At 45.5% G+C, this 20259-nt stretch overlaps 1 protein-coding gene across 6 annotated transcripts in view; it reads right to left on the reverse strand.

Annotated features, from left to right (window-relative positions):
- Positions 1-20259, reverse strand: part of MVB12B (multivesicular body subunit 12B) — a 104524-nt gene that overhangs the window by 72914 nt on the left and 11351 nt on the right. For all 6 annotated transcript variants that reach the window (XM_078603511.1, XM_078603512.1, XM_078603508.1 and 3 more), the window contains one exon: positions 14472-14568. In XM_078603511.1, coding sequence (XP_078459637.1) covers positions 14472-14568 — 97 coding nt within the window. The remainder of the gene's footprint in view (positions 1-14471; positions 14569-20259) is intronic.

The following is a 20259-nucleotide window of genomic DNA, read 5'->3' on the forward strand; positions in this document are numbered from 1 at the left end:
CAACATCCTTAATACATTCGTTTGACTCCCTAGAAACGAAGTATTCATCTTTATCCTGTCCGTGCATTGGAATGTGTTTTGTGGAAGGACGTACACATTATTTATCTGTCCCATCAATTTTCCAAAACAATGTTTCGTCGAAAAGGGAACTGCAATGCGAATGTACGAAAGGTGAGCATCGGTGGGGATTCAACCTTTATACGAATGTGACACCCCACTACCACCCAGGCAAGCAAGGTACCTGCAGGATGTAGGTTATACTGGTAGGAACCTCCTGGTTACACCAGCCCACAGGGGATTATTGTGTCCGTCGTGCAGGGAGGGGCTGGGTGGGGAGAGAGGGGCTGGGTGGGGAGGGGAGGGTGGGGGAGGGGCTGGGTGGGGAGGGTGGGGTGGGGCTGGGTGGGGAGGGCGGGGAGGGGCTGGGTGGGGAGGGGCTGGGTGGGGAGGGGCTGGGTGGGGAGGGGCTGGGTGGGGAGGGGCTGGGTGGGGCTGGGGAGGGGTGGGGCTGGTCACCCCGTGGTGCCCTTATAAAACTCAACGTTTAACCTACTCACGCCGGCTTATGCCCGCCCTCACAGTCGGGCATATTTGCGGAACACACCACGCCGCCGTTGACCCTGGCCACTGACCGTGCAACCCAACGTTCCTACCAGCTCCCTCCGCAGGAATGTGTTTTCCGACCTAATCATGGAAAGGTCAAGCATTCCACTTGAATACTCATTCCATCCCATACCCAACAAAACTCTTTAAAATCGATCTGATCAAACATCCCATTCAATGCAGGAGGACCACTTCACAAAATAGTTTTCTTACTCTGTGCGGTGTTCCGAGATAAATTATATAATGACTACAATGCAAACGCAGTGATGAGTAAGTGTGTGCACCCCTCACAATCGGAAGGTTACGAGTTAAAATCTTGGTTGGGTGTCGACTCGGCCGGCCCATCATCCCTCTGAGGTCGAGAAAATAAGTACCATTTTAAAACGTAAATCAACAATGGTTGCCCTAAGGAGAGACTCTCTCCCGCCATAGGAACGTGGAGTTTTCACCACTGGTGCTTGGCCGGGAACAGGAGATGAACATTGCCTCAATGCTCGTTTGAGCAGGAAGTGAGTCAGCTGAGTTTGATTGCTGGTCGTAAATAACATCAATGACAGATGGCATCAATGTCTGTCCTGGTTCACCCCTAGTTAAACTCAGCCGTAAATGAGTAGCCGGTGTGGTATATGAACATCTAGGAATAGAAAGACCAACGTGGCCAGGCACGGTGCTGTCCCCAGCACCACCTATTGTCCACGCCGGCCTTAGCAAGTGCTCTCTAACAGTACTTGACGTTGCAACTTACCAAGCCAAATATATCTCGCATTTATTTTGTTTACATATCTGTTGCCTTGAGTAAAGTGGCCTCCACTATGGGAATTTGAAGCTTACTCCGCTGCCTTAGCAACTGCCAGGATAAATGAGTGCACGCCCCAATGTTAATTCAAGCAGACACACTCTGACAAGTTCAACTCCCGGTTCTGGATCAAATAAGCCCATCATTTCCTTGGAGCCGATTAAATTATTAACACTGTCAACAACGGTTGTCCTATGGGATGACTGTAGGAACGTGGAATTTCAACCGGTGGCTCGTTTTTCCATTCCACGTCACCACCCGCTTAAACTAAGCGCCGCTGGCAGATGACGTGCACGTGGAAATGCGCCGACCGCCAAAGTTGGAAGAATAAAAAAGACACCTTGAGAAAAAAAAAACACCCGGTGACATATAAGCTGGGCGATGTGCATTTCACGACAGCCATTTACCAACAACGATGAAACGCTGACGTCCGTTTGAATATTTCCCGTAAGCTGGTGTGACGCACGCAAAGGTGGAAGAAAAAACCATCACAAACAAGCCTACGGTAGCGGCCCACCGAGGCCATCGGCTAGAGTACACACCGTCTAAGTACCGGACGTGAGCCGACGTTTGCGACGGGTGAGAGTAAACACATTCATCTTTCCACAGTTAGGGTCCGCGATATAGTCAAGGGCACAGCGACGCGAGCGCACGTGGGGCCGTCGCGTCAACAGCACAGGTGGCGGTGCGTGGGCCGCGCCGTCGCGTGCAGAGCGCGTGACCTTGTCGAGGGGCTCAAAATAATCACGCGGGCGTCACCGCAGAGGATACAAAAATCTAAATAAGCATACCATTTTGTCTCTTTTATAAATCCGTCTCTGCGCGTTAAAAGAAACAAAACTGATTTCTTGCACAACTCATCAGCCGTCACAGCCTTCCGGGAGTCCATAATTTCGGCAGAATTATTTCCAGACAAGCACCCTCTGTACCGGTTTTGACGTAGTGTATCATCAAGCAAGCCTGACTCTGCCGATAAGAAACTGCATGTCAAAACCGGCCCAGAGTTCGGGTTAACTGAAATGAAATACTCCCAGAAGGCCATGCAGCTGATGGGTTGTGTAAGAAATACATTTTTTTTTTCATATGGAGAGATAGATACATGAGGAAGACATATTGTCTGATTATATATTTTGTCGAAAAGTAGAAGCCTGTCAGCAAGTAGACTGCTGGGGTCAGCTTCATAAAACAACTGAAGTACAAAATGCCCCCCTTAGCTCCTATTTAAATCAGTGTCTTTTCAGGGAAATTTTCATTTAAGGGGTCTGACATAACTGCCCACTGAGGATTTGTGTGGGAGTTCACAAACGAACTCGACCGAAAAAATCGCCAATGTCATACGCGGGCCACGATTCACTGCTACCACTGTTGCCAGGCGTGTGTGAGTGTGTCGTTCGCAAAAAAGAAAACACACTGTGCGAGGAGAGGTGTGGCTTGGTGGCCTGAGGGGTCACTGGGACCATGGTTGGAACCGCTGAGTTTCTGCGTTAGAATCTGGGTTTTTTGGAAGCCCACTATTAAGCCGGGTGCTCAGCGGTAATGAGTTGATGGGTCTCGGCCCGGTCACAAATGCTCGGATAAATAAAATCCATCGCATGTGATTTGGTTTTTTACTTCAAGCCGCCACGTTCAAACTCTCAAAATTACAAACGCCAGGTTTACTGTCAAGCAATAAACATATCTGTGAGCAGCAGGGTGTGAGAGAACCACACCCCGATTGTGATGTTCTTGTCATTCAAAGTCCCCATTCCCGGATGGGATTGGCTGCTCAGATTTTCTTTCTCCATGAGCTTAAATTCTGCACCTCTTCTCTATTCCCAGCCACTGTCCTCGTATCTTGTTCCACCGTAGCCTCCCATCCCACCCTCGGTCTCCCTCTCCCCGTTCTGCGCTGCACCGATGACAACTCCACAGCCCTTTTAGACGATGGGTCTCTGTGTGAGTCTGTGGCTCTCTAATCTCCACAGCCCTTTTAGACGATGGGTCTCTGTGTGAGTCTGCGGGTCTCTAATCTACACACCCCTTCTAGACTATGGGTCTCTGTGTGAGTCTGTGGGTCTCTAATGTCCACAGCCCTTATAGTTGCATATTTTTTTGTCCCTTCTCAACAGGTGCCCAAACCATCTCACCTCTGTCACCTTCTCAAGAAGATTAGCAAAAACCCCTTGCTAAGGCTCCAAATTCTGCATCATCCCTCTTTTCCCTTTAAGATATTCCCAAACATTCTTCTCACATTCTCATCTCTGTCCTGGCAAGCAATCTCTTTCTCCTCCTTCCTTACTTCATTCTTTGTGTCAGCGTTTCTGCACCGTGTACCAGCACTAATCACGTCACTCTTCCAGAGTGATCGTTTCACTGTTTACAGTATTTGGCTGCTATACATTTTCACATGATAAGCCACTCCATGAAGCTATCATGTGGCCAGCTGGCTTCTGAAACACATTCCTGCGGATGGAGCTGGTAGGAACGTTGGGTTGCTTGGTCAATGGCCAGGGTCAATGGCGGCGTGGTGTATTCCGCAAATATGCCCGACAGTGAGGGCGGGCACAAGCCGGCGTGAGTAGGTTAAACGTTGAAGGGCACCACGGGGTGACCAGCCCCTCCCCACCCAGCCCCCCACCACCCTCCCCACCCAGCCCCTCCCCACCCAGCCCCTCCCGACCCCTCCCATTTTTGGATGCACGACAGACGGACGGACACAATAATCCCCTGTGGGCTGGTGTAACCAGGAGGTTCCTACCAGTAAAAGAACTACATAGCTCAGTGAGCCTTACCTGGAAATACAATACATTTTCCCTTCCAGTCTCTCTGGCATCTTTGCATCAAATACAACTCCTGAACCCTCAATACATGTAATCTGTCCTGCTTCAACAAATCACTCGTGACATGACACTTACAGCACCTTTGGAATAGAAACGTGAAAAAATAAGACTAACTAATAACACTACACGATTTCGTTTCGTTCAAACTAATATATCTAAATCGGCTTAACCAGGACAAGGAAGTAACGGTGTGAACAGGATGGATGAGGGCAGACAATGCAGCTTCTTTCACTTTTCTTGACTATGAATTCCAATGTGGGGGTATTGATATGAAAGTGGACAGGAGACATACAAACATACTCTTTGGTTCTGTCGGTAAAGTCACGTAGGAAAAAAATTAAAAAATTAAAAATGTTAAAAATAACGAAATCACGACGTTTCGGAGGCAACACAAGCTTCAGTCATCAGGTGGGACAACCACAGTAAAAAAACATTTGCTGTGGTTGTAAAAATTATTTTGCTGTGGTTGTCCCACCTGATGACGGAAGCTTGTGTTGCCTCCGAAACGTCGTGATTTAGTTATTTCTTTATTTTTTTTCACCTACGTGACTTTGCCGAAAGAACCAAAGAGTACGGATCCTTGCAGTCACAAAAACTTCAAATCTAGACATACAAACAATGAATGTACATGTTACCAAGGCAGCCATTTTTAATGGACAGGTTTACTGAGACACATAATTGAATGGATTGGTGACAGACGGACATATGAATGGACAGTTAACAGACAAACATTGAATGGACAGGTTACTGGTGAAGACATTCCAATGGACAGGTGACAGACAGAAACAATGGACAGGTTACCGAGACATACAATCCAGAAGTGGGACACTTTATCAGCAGACCCTGGAGATACGGTTTTGCCTCTGCAGCAGTTATGGAATCTGGCATGGGGAAGGCAGAAAGGGTGAGATATCGTGGCATCACTGACTGGCATGAGCTATGATGACCTCATGATTTGTGAATAAATAAAAGCTATGCCCAGAAAAAAATAAAAGTTCTCCCAATAATTTTGATGTTTTACCTACGTGACTTTACCGAAAAAACCTAAGAATATTCTCCCAATAGTTCCCCAGTAGAAGATATAATAATCAATCTCAGGTGTACTTCACCTGCTTAAATAAATCACAATTAACCGAATTACATTTTGATTTAACGCTTTCGTCACTGCAGGGATTCATATTCTTGGTTCTTTCGGTAAAGTCACGTAGAAGGGAAACAATAAAATAATAAAAATATAAAACAACAACATTCTCACGACGTTTCGATGGCAACATAAGCAATCATCATCAGGTGTGAAACCCACAACAAGAACATTTTAAAAAGTGGCGTTTTTTCTTAACGAAAAAAACGCCACTTTTCTCATTTTTTCTTGCTGTGGTTTTCACACCTGATGATGATTGCTTGTGTTGCAAAACGTCGTGAGAATTTTATTGTTTTATATTTGTATTATTTTATTGTTTCCCTTCTACGTGACTTTACCGAAAGAACCAAGAATATATAATCGAATTACATTACAGGAAAGGTTAGGGTTAGTTTGAGTTTATGGGATTGCTCCCTTTTGCAAGTGTTGCATTGATAAACGCTGATACACACGAAGAATTCATGCATTTGCGCATATATCACATTTATACGGTTTCACAGACATACAAGCAATCATTAATATAACGGTCCTCTTTACCGTCACAAAAATGTCCTCGTGTGATTAACAACTTGCTTCCCAGCTTTAGCAAAGCCATTACTTAAAACTTGAACAAAATAATCGTGCAGTAATTACAGCTTTCTGAAAATTAATCTTCAACAGCAAGGTAGGGTTTTTTTTTCTGATAAATGTGTTCAATGTTGCTCTGCCAGATGCTTAAGCGGACAGATTAATTTGCCGCGCATTATCAGAGCGTTCTCCAAATTCAGTGACACACACAGATATTGCCTTTGCAAATTTCCGATACACTTCCATCATCTGCACAAAAATAGTCTCACCATTAAACAATCATTACATCCAATTACGCAGACGTGTACAATTGTATTTGATGACTGTCAAATGCCAAGCTTCTCAAATGGGCAATAAGATTTATAAAAGTCAAAAGCACCTCTGCGCAAATGAGCAATGGTGCAGTGCTCACCTTCATATCTTTATTGGTGGCTCTGAGCTAGTGGTGGAAAGTCCACATTTTTCAGAACCAACCTGGCCACAAATTGTTGCTCAACAAAGTGGCTTATCATGTGGAAAATTATAGCAGCCAAAGAACGCGTGTTTCTAAATATGGAGGGAAAACCCAGTGGACCCGGAGGAAAATCCACGCAACCACGGGGGGGGAAACATGCAAACTCCAAATAGACAGGCATCAGGGTCAGGATTGAACCCACGACCCCCTGTATACCAGGCGAGACAGTTAACATCTCGCCACCATGGCACCGAAGCAACCACCAAAATAAAGCAACATCGTAAGGGTGCATTCCCGAATTTTCATAATAATCTGAAAAATTCTGAAATCAGGCCCAGATATGAAGTTTTTGGTAAACCGAAAAAAAAATTGTACGCTTGGATTGACACTAAAGTAAGATGTCACGTAAAATGACACCGCTTGTATTCTGTCATTTCCCCAAATGATTGGTATCATCTTCTTGGTTCTTTCGGTAAAGTCACGTAGAAGGGAAGTAATAAAATAATAAAAATAAAACACAATAAAATAATTCTCACGAAGTTTCGGCCACAACGCAAGCAGCCGTCCTCAGGTGAAAACCAGGTCCGTCGAGGCGACAGAGTCTGAATGAAACAGCACACGAGCTTGGAGCATATATATAAGCTGGGCGCCTTGACAAAGGAATTTGCATATCAAGAGGAATTTAGCATATTTATGGGAAATGCAGGAATGTGATTAGTACTACATATGCATGTGCATTATGATTGGTATCAGCCGACTTCACTGTAAACAGAGTGAAGAAACTGTGCTGATGCTGCTGCTGCAGGGGCAGTGGTGTGCAAGAACAATTAACAAAAACAACTCGCATTCATCAATAACACTGCGGCCTTATAACAAAATATATATTAGGTGATGTTTTGGACAATGGACCATCATCATAGCACAAATATGTTAGACTATTAAATCACATAAACAATCCAAAACATCTGAGATAAGATCCAAAATGTCCCTTAAAAACCGTGTATTTTTTAAAAATCTGAATCTCATCCCGATGTATACAGCTATACATTTTTTGCACTTAAACATTTCAAAACAGACATCCTATTAGGATGCATTTTGGTGAAACCTGGCAATCTAATTATCCTCAAGTCTCTCATTATACAAAGTTAATAACTGCCAGAAATACAACTATTCTACAATGCATTGATGCACTCGTTTAGAGCAATTCATTACAATCCCATCAAACATTCGCAAATAAGCTCGTACACACACCACCAACTTAAAACTATCCTTCACGTCCCAATTTAAAGCCTAATTGATTTTCAACAATATTTCTGAAGGATCTTGCCACGTGAGATGTTTACCCAATCATTTTGTTTGGGTGGGTTGGACTGGAGTGCCCAGAGAAACCAACACATGTGTGAGGATAACAATGCACACATGGTACAAAAAGGTTCCATAGTAAGATTCCTTTCAACTGGAACTTTGTTTCCCCTATTTACATTTGTTTGCGGAATGCGTTCGACGGTGGTTTCATAAATGACATATCATCCACCAAACCACCACCAAACCGCTGCTACACAGACGTGCGTCAAGCAAGGTGCGCGTCATCATGGTGACATTTACATTACGTCCGCAATCCCTGGACCTGAAATACAGGGTGGATCAAAACTTAACTGCAGTAACCTTGAACTTTTTACGGACAGAGGGGCACCACAGTGACAAGATGTTAAGTGCCTTCCTCGGTATACAAGAGGTCATGGGTTCCATCCAGACCCCGACGCATGTTGTAAATTTGGAGCTTGCATGTTCTCCCCGTGGTAGTGTGGATTTTTCTCCAGATCGATCAGTTTTTCCCTCCACATTTAGAAACATGCTTTTAGAGTATTTGGCTGCTATATATTTCCACATAATAAGCAACTTTGTTGAGCTGTCATTTGTTTCTTCTGAAAAAAAGAGCTATATAAGTCAGTTAGCCTTACCTGATAATAATTAAAATATAAAAAAATAGTTTAGTTTAACTAATTTCACAGGTGACCGTGAGACATTTGGATGGACAGCTTACTGGGACAGACATTTCATTGACCGTGTTAACCATGAAAACTTGGGAATTTGTGTGTGGTGAAGAACAACACTTGACTGCAGTTATGCTTGCATACATCGAGTAGACAACCACTGCAGCGGCACAGCTGGACGCACGCTTACATACTCGAAATACAATTACAGCGGCATTCTAAATATATATGCAGCACTAAGAAGTGATGAAAACACGCAAGCCCTAAGAAACCAGTCTGGTAGCTGTGGCTGGCGACATGGGCAGAACACGCAGCGATAAACAATTAATTTTGTTATCACTGTGCCACTACCATAACACATTAAGCGAACTTAAACTCTCTTTCATTTATCTTTCTTAACATTGAAGCAGGAAAGAGCCTATCAAGAGAGACCACTGTTTACAAGGAAGGCCTGGCAGAGAAGAGGATGATTCCAATAGTTTTTGTAGTTTAGTTGCCTACTTAATTTTATAATATGTTGTTCTGGGCTTTTAATATCACCACTCAATGATATACTCTTGCGAATCACGTCACGGGCTTTTAATGGTTTACTTTAAAGCCTACAGGGTGTTCCCGTAACACCCTCTACTCATACAAATCAGAAGCAATTGACATTTCACATCTGCTCAAACCGGCTTAATTACAAAGCCTTGTCCATTCAATCTGTGTGCTTTATAACCCAGCAGTCCACCGAATCTCTTTCAAGGGAGACTTGGGTCAAGCCCACCACTCATCAGGCAAGTCTTTGGGACATACAAGGACCGGCAGAGGAGGACCCTCGATTCAGGACCACGAGCCGGGCATGGCATTCGCGTGACTTCATTTAAACTGGGCTAGCGGTCCCGGATGGAAAATAACAAAACCTTGAGCACCGGTCATCGTTGCCTTGGGGACCGGTAAACAAAGAGCGGAATGGCAGCTTATGAGCACACTGCACGGATCAGTGTGCACATACTAGAGGACTGAAGTCACGGGAGATGTTATTGCCAAATGTGCAGCGTCAAGCGAAAAACTGCCCTGAAGTCCCTTTTTTTTGTAAAACTTTGCCGGCGGTTTGTGGCTCTCCTTGCCGTGACCCGTGCCGGGCAGGCACCAGGCACGCCAGGCTTCTTTTCTGAGATCGGGCTCTCGTCTTTCGCCTCCGCTGCGGGAAATATTATCTACAAAAGAAGCAAGGGTGGAATGACACTTGAAAGGCAAAGCCGGACGCGGCCGGGTCGTTCGGGATCGCCGTGGCCACGTGAAAGAGCACCGAGCCAGCACCGCCGAGGCCCTGGGTGTGAATGCCGGGAAGCGGCCACCTGAGAACAGACCAGGTTTCTTACGTGCAGCAAGTTGCACCGTCTCAGCATGAACAACCATTGGCTGCAAGCACATTAGAGCTTGTTGATATGTTGCAGGTTCACAAACCGTGGAAATATTGGGGGGGAGGGGTGGTCAGGAGAGAAGGGGGACAAATCCATGGGGCTGTCCATACCCATGTAATACGTTTCTATGGGGATTCTGGTCAATAATCACCACCTCATTTTGGGGTCAACCATCGGCACCACCAGGGACTACCACTAGGACCACCAGGACGACCACACTGAGACCACCAGGGCTACTACCACACTGGGACTACCAGGGCTACCAATGCCCAGTGTGCAAACTTCGCCTGACTCCACCCAAACCCTCAGCTCATCATCCATCATCCCTCCAGGGTAAATAAAACGAGTGCCACATTGTGAGGAAGCCAACAACGCTTGTCCTTTGGATAGACTGACCGCCATCGTAGAATTGTGGAATTCTACCACACGCTCACGGCTCTAACAACGAGCGACAAATACCGCCTCAATACTTACTTGGACAGGAGAAAGAAAGGGCGGCTACGTGGCACTTGTAGCCTCGGCTACTGCCAAGCGTCTGGCATGTACACAGGGCGGCTACGTGTCCACGGTATGACCTTTGCTAAACCCTTAGTGCACTGTGCTTCAGAGCAGCGCATGGGTAAGGAACATGGCAAGGTTGACCTACACTGGATGGCACGGGCCCTCCCATCTAGCCCGAATGCCACGCTGGACTCCGGGGTGGAATGGGACAAGATCCACTCTCGAGGCATTGCCGATACATTTCAACGGAGGTTCTGTCCAGCTGAAATTGGTGATGCTTAGCTATGATAAGCCGAGCATGGCCGAAGCTTACTTAGGTTAGATTTGATAAAGATTCGAAACAAAATCCCTTTTCTATCACACGAATCTTCCATGGCAGAATCCCTGTTAAGAGTTCCATTCAAGCGAATGTAGATTCCAACACGGAAATCTGAATCTTTATTTTAGAGAAATACGATGAGTTATGAGGCTCTTTTTCACAGATGTCCAGCATGGGCAGGAATGACCGACAATAAGATAAACAAAAGAAACTAGAAACGTGGAAGAATCTCAGCTCTACCGCACATTGAAAAGAAAACGTTACATTTTGGATGTGCATCTCTTTAAGCTTCGCCAAAAGAGGTTGTGTGGCAGATTGGACAGAGTGATTGCCATTGCCACATTTGTTCACAACGGGGGAAAGATCACAGGGAGTAGAGGTTGTGTAAGATGTACAACCTCTAAGAATGTCAACAAAAAAATGTACGCGTCACTGTCAGGCCATTCACACGGGATGTTTACACGTGCTATCATAGTAGCACACAAACTTACAGCACAACTGTGATACAATAAATGACAGGTACAAAAGCTAGACACACATTGTAAAAGCTGTTAATGTGTACAGGGCGCAGGGCACCATTCAGCAGTGGATTAACAAAGGGTTGAATGTGAACAGCGTGTAAATGGATGCATTTGAAAAGATTGAAGATTCTTGTTCAAAAGCACAAAGTTCGCACGCCTTTGCTTGATAAGATCGGGACACGGTGACCCTGGACATTGGTGCTATTGCTAAACATAACACTACCTCACCTCCGATTGTGCAACACACGTGTGTTCTTCCGGGAACCCAGCGAACGCCATTTAAAAAATAAACTATTTTTTTTATTTTATTAGGCAAGGCTCACTGAGCTAATTGGCTCTTTTGCAGAAGCTACCTGGCCACAAATGATGGCTCAACGAAGTGGCTCATCACATGGAAATGTATCGCAGCCAAATACTCTAAATGCGTGTCATATCTAAATGCGGAGGGAAAAACCGGAGAACCCGGAGAAAAATCCACGCGACCACGGGGAGAACACGCAAACTCCAAATATACGGGCGTTAGGACCGGGATCGGACCCACGACCTCCTGCATACCAGGCAAGGGAGTTAACATCTCGCCACCGCAGCGCCCCAATTAGCCAATGCCTCACAAAATTATTTGGCCTCGTGGCAAGAGGTGGACCGAACACGTTGTATAGGTGTTGCACAATTCAACCGCAGCTGCAAACTAAATACAAAAAAAAGCGTCACTTGACCTTGCTCGCAATGTCACGTGGACTGTGAAAGATAAGCTGCAACTTGACTTGAACACAGGGATCTATACATGTTACACTTGTACACTCTCACCTACCTACTATTCACATATGTGCCCCCCAGGTTTTAGTGAACAGTGGCTGAGATCGGGGGTGACCAGAGTCCAATTCCTGGACATGCATAACATGAGTGGCGAATACCTAAACTGGTCCTGCACCTTCCCTAGGTTTACTTGGTCTTAAATTAGTACCTGGTGCAGTGTATAAACATCAGTTACTGGGGAAACAAAGGTGGCCGTGCATGATGCTCGCCACACACTGCCCCCATCTTTCGCCATACCTGCCTTAATAAGTGGCGGTTGCTGACAGCACTTGCCCCAATCGCTCTATACGGCAAGAGGGAAATCGTTGCCTTTTTGCATTGAACATTAACATGGACAGTTAGTATTAAACACAAATGACAGCCTAGTAATACAGTGGCTCTGGCATCACGTAATTAATGGGGCCACTACACAACACGGCAGCCCATTATCATTACTTTTGCAGAAGGCTAATAATCCGGAAGGGCTTGAGTCAGCAAAGACGCTTGCGCATAGCGGGCTCAGTCACAAGACTGATGACAGAGGCAGTGCACAGACACAGCCCAGAGACCCTTGCGTGCGACCCACCCTATCTCTGGCAACGTCTAACGCCAGCTTAGTCTGGCGAGGAGCAGATAAAACGGCCGCGCATACCCCACACACAGGGGTGGGGGTGTGCGTAGAGTGCCCGGCGGTTTTCCCAGTGGGATGGGTATCCTCGAAAAGATGTTCAAATGTATGGTGATAAGCAGCATTTACATACGATGACCAATGCTTCGGCTTGAATGCAAAACGTGTATTGCATTGGCGAAGGACTGTGAATGCCGGCACGGCGCACGATGGGCAGCGTGTGGTCAGGACAGCACAGGCGGTTCATTTTTAGTTGAATTAGGGGAATGTCCCGCTATTGCGTGACAGACCGCCACTAAACATCCACTCTCAATTAGGGTGCACGCATCAACACTTAGCCTCGAGCATACAATCACACAAATCAACAGGGGAAAGGGCCCCCCTGTTTATCACTATAGACCACAAAGGCTAGAGCTGTTAGTGAGCATGTATTGTGCCGATACTTGCTGTTTGTATCGTGAATGATGTAACCATGATTGTAACTAACATCTGTACAATATCTGTACTGTCGCAGGTCATCCATGAAACAGAGCCTAACAGCACATTGGGCCCTTCCTCCTGAAAAAAAAAATGCCCTATCTATCTTCATAAAACCTGTTAACCCAAACCCACAGCTTAAGTCTAAAATATATGTACCTCGGCTGTGTTTTGTTTCTCAGACCGTCTCATCGTGTAAAACTTCATTAAATTATTTTTAAAAACACTTCCAAGTTATTACTAATCATGTCATTATGGTACTCCAGTGATGTTGCCAAGGTGTCATGAGAGTACATTTTAACACATCGATGGAGTGACGCGACTTGAGCGATATGGTAAAGTGCCAAATTGAGATTTTAAGATCGTTGTTTCTCATGAATGAAGCTTTCAAATTGCGTGCAACAGTCTGGAACACAACAGCCAGGTACGCATCCACATCAGCTGTTTTCGGGTTGAGTCGTCATCCGGACAGGTGGCTCAACGGTCGAGCAAGCAGCTCAGTGCGAAAGGTTGCGGAGTTCAAATCCTGGTTGGCGATCGACTCGGCCCATCATCCCTCCGGGGTCAATCAAATTAGTAACGCTGTGTTGGAAGTCAACTCTGGTTGTCCTTTGGACAGACTCGCACACCCCGCCGTTGGAATATGGAATTCCGAACACCTACTCAGAGCTGCGAACGGGCAAAGAACACCGCCGCAGTGCTAATTCAAGCAGGAAATCACTGACTTCACTTCCTTTAATGGCACAGACATTACTAATACACGGGCTGTGACATATCCATAAACATTTACGAGTCTGCCATGCAGCACAGTAGCCTGTGATCATTACTTTTACGGGTTAGTGCTCCAGTCATTAATATGACCATATAAACTTACCGCATATGCATATATCTTAACAGTTATTGGGGTTGCAATTCACATTTTGCTCGAATAACTACCATTAACTTGATTACGTAATTATTTGAAAAATCGATAGGGCATAATGAGCACCTGTATTGCCCGTTGAAGAGAAACAATTCCATGTTGGAACAAACGTGCGTGACCATTGAGGCCAAATCTCCGGTAACCGTGCCCCCATCATCACATCTCAGAAGCTGGATAACACACTTGGATGGGCAACCACCAGGCAAATCAGGTTGTTTGTAGCCTGCTGCGGGGCTACGCGTTTGCCAGCAGAGTCTAGCAAATTGTCGCGCTGTACTCATTACGCTTCGCACCTTCATCGGACGCAGCACTCGCCAGCGTAGTGAAGTACTTCAAAGGCCCTCAACCAGCAACGGATTGACAAACGGGCCGCACGTGTGCAACCGGAATATTGTAAAAGTTATTCAGCTTTATGTCTTCCGGTTACACGTCCACGCTTATTACTGTACCCCCCCCCCCCGCCCCCAGTGAGTGAGTGTGTGGCTCTGTGGCAAGTGCATGCGGCCACTAGGGCCCTCGGGGGCTCACTCGTGTCCAGGGTGTCCTGCACGGCCATAAATCCCACGGGCAGCGTCTCCTTCTCTCCCACCAGCTTCATGTCCACCACCACGTTGTCGCCATGTCCCTGCGGGTCACACGCACACGCATCCACCGATTAACCCCGATACGGCGGCGGTAGAGCAGCACGACCTGTTAGCGAGCGCCTATTAACCCTTTCCCATGATTGGTACCGAGGCCCCCATAAGGCGATCGTGTCGCTACAGTTCTTTGCGGCGACTACAATGTCTTTAAAAACAACGGCACTACGTCTCTATAAATAAAATGTAAGCCGAGGCCGTTAGCGCATTCCGAGATTCAGCTGCGAACAGGACCCCCTCCCGCACCCTGCAACTTGCAGACATCTCGGAATGGGAAAGTGTTCACGGAAATGGCATGCCACAAACGAAATCAAAATCAAACGAACGCCGTTGATTTTGTACGATAATATCGTACCGAGACTGTCTGTCCTGGGCTGTCCAAAGTGAGTGGTGATGTTTCGTTTAATAATGGGGGGAGGGGGAGGTGGGGAGAAAGAAAAATACTTTAACATTATGGTCTGGCCCATCATTATGGCACTCCAGTAATGTCACGGCGATATCATTACTGCAAGTTCTACGATGTGAATGACGCGAAATCAGTCGAGGGCCACGGAGGAGTACCTGCCGAGAATGTAAAATGTTTTTTCTCTCATTAAGGAAGCTTGAACGACCCAGGACACAGAGCATCGTTATTCTTCTTGTCACGACAATAGATTGATTCATCGATTAAAATCGAATCTCGTATTCAGTAAACATCTACCAATACATTGTTTACAATATACCTGTATGCAAATGTTACATTTCAGAAAAGCGAGCGAAGCAAGGTGTATGAATGACACAGGGACAACTGTAAACAATACCGACGAGATGGCAGAAGAGACCAAAAATCTATTCTTCAATCGATGAAAACTGTGACCCCAATTCGAGAAAAACCCACGGAATCATTGGGGGAGCAGCGGTGGTGCATCATTGCTTATTTTCTAAGCACTATTTATATCAAGGGTGGCACGATGGGGTTTTTTTAGAATCGGGTTTAATTGTCTTTTTATATTAAACCCGATCATCTGAGATTGGGAGAAATCCGGTTTAATTGGTTCTAATTGCAGAACCGCACTTTGCCAACGATGCGCTTCATCCATTCCAAGCTAAGAAACTCACTGGCGGTGCCCACGATTGTGGAAAAGCTCGTGTTCATCAAGACCAACCTGCCCGCCGCATTCTACGACTACCCCGTGCCCGACGGCCCCGAGTACGATAGCAGCACCGACGAGGAAGCAGCCTAAGCCTTGGATCAGAGTTTCGTATTCATTAAACCAGGTTAAAATTCCCAGAAATCGGGTTTAATTGTATTAAAGAAAAAACCCGATGCCTGCCGCTGGAAAGATCGGGTTTTTTCCACCCATGATTTATATTGGCATCGTCCTCTAAGGCTGGCAAAGCAAAGGAGGGGGTGGACCAGCAACATACCCTATATTTTTTTTATTTTACCAGGTAAGGCCCACTGAGCTGTATAGCTCTTTTTCAGAAGCGACCTGGCCACAAATGATAGCTCAACCAAGTCGCTTATTACGTGGACATTTCTAGAAGAAAAATACTCGCAATGCATGTTTCTAAATGTGGAGGGAAAAACCCGGAGGACCCGGAGAATAATCCACACGACAAATGGGGAGAACACACAAACTCCAAATATACAGGCGTCAGGGTCGGGATTGAACCCACGAACTTCTGCACACCGAGCGAGGTAGTTAACATCTCGCCCATGAGGCACCGCACCCAGCCACTGTTCCCCAGTACTGCTGTTCACACACCACACTACGGGCTAATTTAAGGCCGAGTAGTTCTTAGGATATTCCCCGGACTGGCTCCAGTACCATGTGTCAATGATGTTGCATTGCAGTACACAATGCCTGACACACACAAACATCGACCACATACCGATTTTTTATTTATAATATACACCCACATTGAAGCTAATAATAATACATTTTTATTACGCATTATATAACCTAGCGTCGAATAGAACCCATATCTAAAATGGGTCTTTGCCACTGGCATCTTGGCAGCTGACCATCACTGCTTAAAGAAAACCTGACTGCGTATATGAAACGCTGTATGTTGAAACTGGTCCAGAATTTACTTGCACCGAATCAATGCTGCTGAATTATGCACTCCCAGAAGTTTTAGTGATTGTCTGCTTATCTGTTTTGTGACTAGATATGTGGCTTATATGTATGTAAACACGATCATGCGTTTCTGTGGAACATTATGGGTACACACAAAAAATAAGCTGCAGTATATTCTGTATCTCCACACATTAATTGTTTTCTGCTTATATTTACTTGTATCTATACGCATGCTTGATTGTCCGGAGAATTCATCTTAAACTGCTCCAGTAATTTGAAGGATTGAGGTGACATTGGAATGATGATATGTAGATTACGTGAACAAGTTCGAAATGACCAAAAAATATGACCCTTTGACCCAAATGATAATTTGGATATCAACCCTCACACTCGCTTATACGCGTCACCATTTACAATAAGGCGGCACGTGACAAAGGCCCCGTTTCTAAATCAAACAACGGATAGACAAGTTCCACTGGAGAGGGATGTGTTGACACGATAGTTGTTTGCTACAAATAATGTTCATTTTAAAAAGTTAGAAATTATTTCTACATTTCGGGAGAACTCCCGACAAGTAATTTATAACCATTACAACTCAACTGGTTTCCCACCAGCTCAACATACGCAGGCACAAGCGCAGGCTGGAGAACTGAATTTGCTTGCTACCCTCTGCATCATCACTGCGCTTAGTGATGGAAGTTCGCACACTTGACACAGCCACGTTCACACTGCTGATCAACCATGGCGTACCCACTCTTTGGTTCTTTCAGTAAAGTCACGTAGGTATATAAAAAAAATATATATATATATGGCGTATCCATTAATACTGCCGGGTGGACAGAGAGGCCGCGTGGAACTTAATAAACCTGCCCAAATTGTTTCAACTGCCTCGCCTGGAGATCGAACCGAGGGGCTCTGGATCGTAAGTGCAGTGTGATAACCATTCCACCACGGCAGAGTGGTTACAGCAGTATCCACTCTGTGGGGTAACTACTTCAAAGTGTTGGCCACACTCTGCCGCAGCTTCAACATAACTCAGGCGAATATTTCAAACGCCTCGGGCTATTCATGCCCGCGTATGATCACCCCACCCCCCACCCCCCTAATTCTTTAATTGGATTTTGCAATGTCCTTTATGTGACCTTTATTTAACGAGGTGAGAGCCTAGTAGCTGGGTACGATGGCGCATGCCTCCCACCAAGAATAAAGAAGCAGGGGTTAGTGGATCGCATTGTGATGAGGGTGTACCTGAAGGAGTCTGACCTCGCTGTTAATCTACTGCAGCGTGAACAACTCCGGTCCGCATGATGACCCCTCCCCATGGTCCGGCTTTCCATGATTAACAACAATCAGGTGCAGGCAAGTCAGCAGCGCCAGAATTTGCATACGAATAGAAAATATTGCTAATCACGAAAATGTGGATCGCAAGGGCTTCGCAAGGACTGGAGTTGAGAAACACTGATCTACACAAACACATTAAACTCTGGAGTGATACTCATACATTGGGACAATGTTCTACATTATGTTGAAATTATCACATCTACGGAATAAACATAAATGGTTATTGTTTGGACCGGCTTGCGCAGGTTGGACCCATCAAAACAAGACTGATAGTTTTACTATCGAATTAAACAAATTACGCCGACGGGTTTTGCAAAATAAAGTCTGGGCTTTCGAATGTCTACTCCTGCTGCCTGCAATTATAAACATCAGAAAGCACCGTTCTTTCATGTTAATCCGAGTTGGTGTTTAATAGGTCAGAGTATCCCCTAATATGCCTCCTGCTGCGTCTTGACGCCATGGAAGCACTTTTTATCTTCAATTACCCTGCCAGGTTCTAAAGCGAATTGAATCAAAGATTAATATATTTATCGCGTGTACGAGAGGGCTTGTGCACGCCCACATGCACGCAGAGAGCGCATGCAACGATACCGTATCGTACACATTGCCTGTGCTTGTACACAAGTGTCCATGACATTATCACCCATTTCAACTAATTATAAATAAGGCAGCTCTTTGAACTGTGGCAAGTTGAATGTCAGGTTAAATGTGAGAGAGAAAAAAAACTCAAACGCTTCAGTGACCTTTGACGGCGGCGCGTAACAGAAGCCGTCGCAAAATGATCACTGCTGAGAAGTTGGCGAGCGCCTGCGACTGTTCTCGAACAGAGAGAAGACGACGACGAAACGCTTCGCCCACACCACGACGGGGCGCGCACGAAGGTTCAGCCGGACCGGACTCGTGCGATAAAATCTCCACGCTGCCACGTGCGAGTGTGTAGCTTTATCGACCCGGCTCACACCGCCGTGCAATTATTCCTCAATCGGATTACGAAATTACTCAATTGGAATAGACACAAGCGATCATTGCTCCCGACTGAATAAGTTTGGCAGAACCATTATTAAAAAGAGTCCGGAGACTCTCAGTGAGGCTTTCCTGGGTAAACAAGCGTATAAATCATACAATCATTTATAATTCTTTACTAAACGGATGACACCTTCATGGGTGCCCTGTATTACCTAATCATCACCAGTAATAACGATGGATATAATTACAACGTACGTTATATATTATCTTGTCTGTAGGTGCTGTGACAAAGTATCCAACTCACAATCAGGTCACGTGTCCGCACAGCCGATCATCTCTCCGTGGTCATTAAAATTAGTGCCACTTCGCATTAAGTCAAGAGCGGTTATGTTATGGATAGCCTGGCCCCACCGTAGGAATGTAGAATATCTACAAATGAATCAGGACTGCCAATGAACATGAGAATGGCTCAATGCTTGATTGAACAGTCACTGATTGACCGATCCACACACACATGACACACACATGACACAAACATGGATGTGCAGCCTCTTTGTCAATCCAATGCTGAATGAGGACCTTCCTACGTTGTGCAGGTACACCCACACACTCATAAATAAATAGTAACTTGATTGAGAATGCCAAGTATAAGCCCAGTCCAAGTCTGCAATATTACACACTCGGAAATAGAAGCTATTGACCTTGAAATGATGCTTGCCAAAGGTTTCTAAGTTAATCAAGTTTCCTTTCAGTTGTGATTTATTTATTTAATCTTACATATACTCTGTCGAATTAAAAAAGTCAGCGTCTTACTTATCAAGTTAATCATTCATATCAGTTAGTGGCCCTAAGCCACTGACGGGCATTCCACATTACCATGGCAGGGGCATAATTTTGTGATGTCCCATGAGTTGGTACTCAGGAGGGATGCGCCGATTTGACCACCGACCGGGATTCCAGCTGACGACATTCCCAGTCGTAATCGATACACTTAAAAATCTGATTGTGCCATTGAATGTCGTGCATAATTATTAATGAATTACAAGCTGCATTGTTATCCACTGCTGGTTGAAGGCCTCCTCAAACCTCGTCGGTCAAGGGCTTTGTTGGACCAACCACACTGCCCAGAGCGGGTTGGTGAAGGGATGTCTCGGACTAGTTCAGACACCAATCTCGCTGATGATGTGAGCCATGCGCTGCCAGGCTGATAGTGCAGTGCGTGAACTTCTGCACAACCCCAATGTATTGTATATGGAGCACACAACAGAATTAATAAGTGCTTCCCTTGACCACCGTTGATAGAACGTA

This window comes from Lampetra planeri, chromosome 20 (assembly GCF_965212315.1).
Source record: "Lampetra planeri chromosome 20, kcLamPlan1.2.h2, whole genome shotgun sequence".
Lineage (NCBI taxonomy): Eukaryota > Metazoa > Chordata > Hyperoartia > Petromyzontiformes > Petromyzontidae > Lampetra > Lampetra planeri.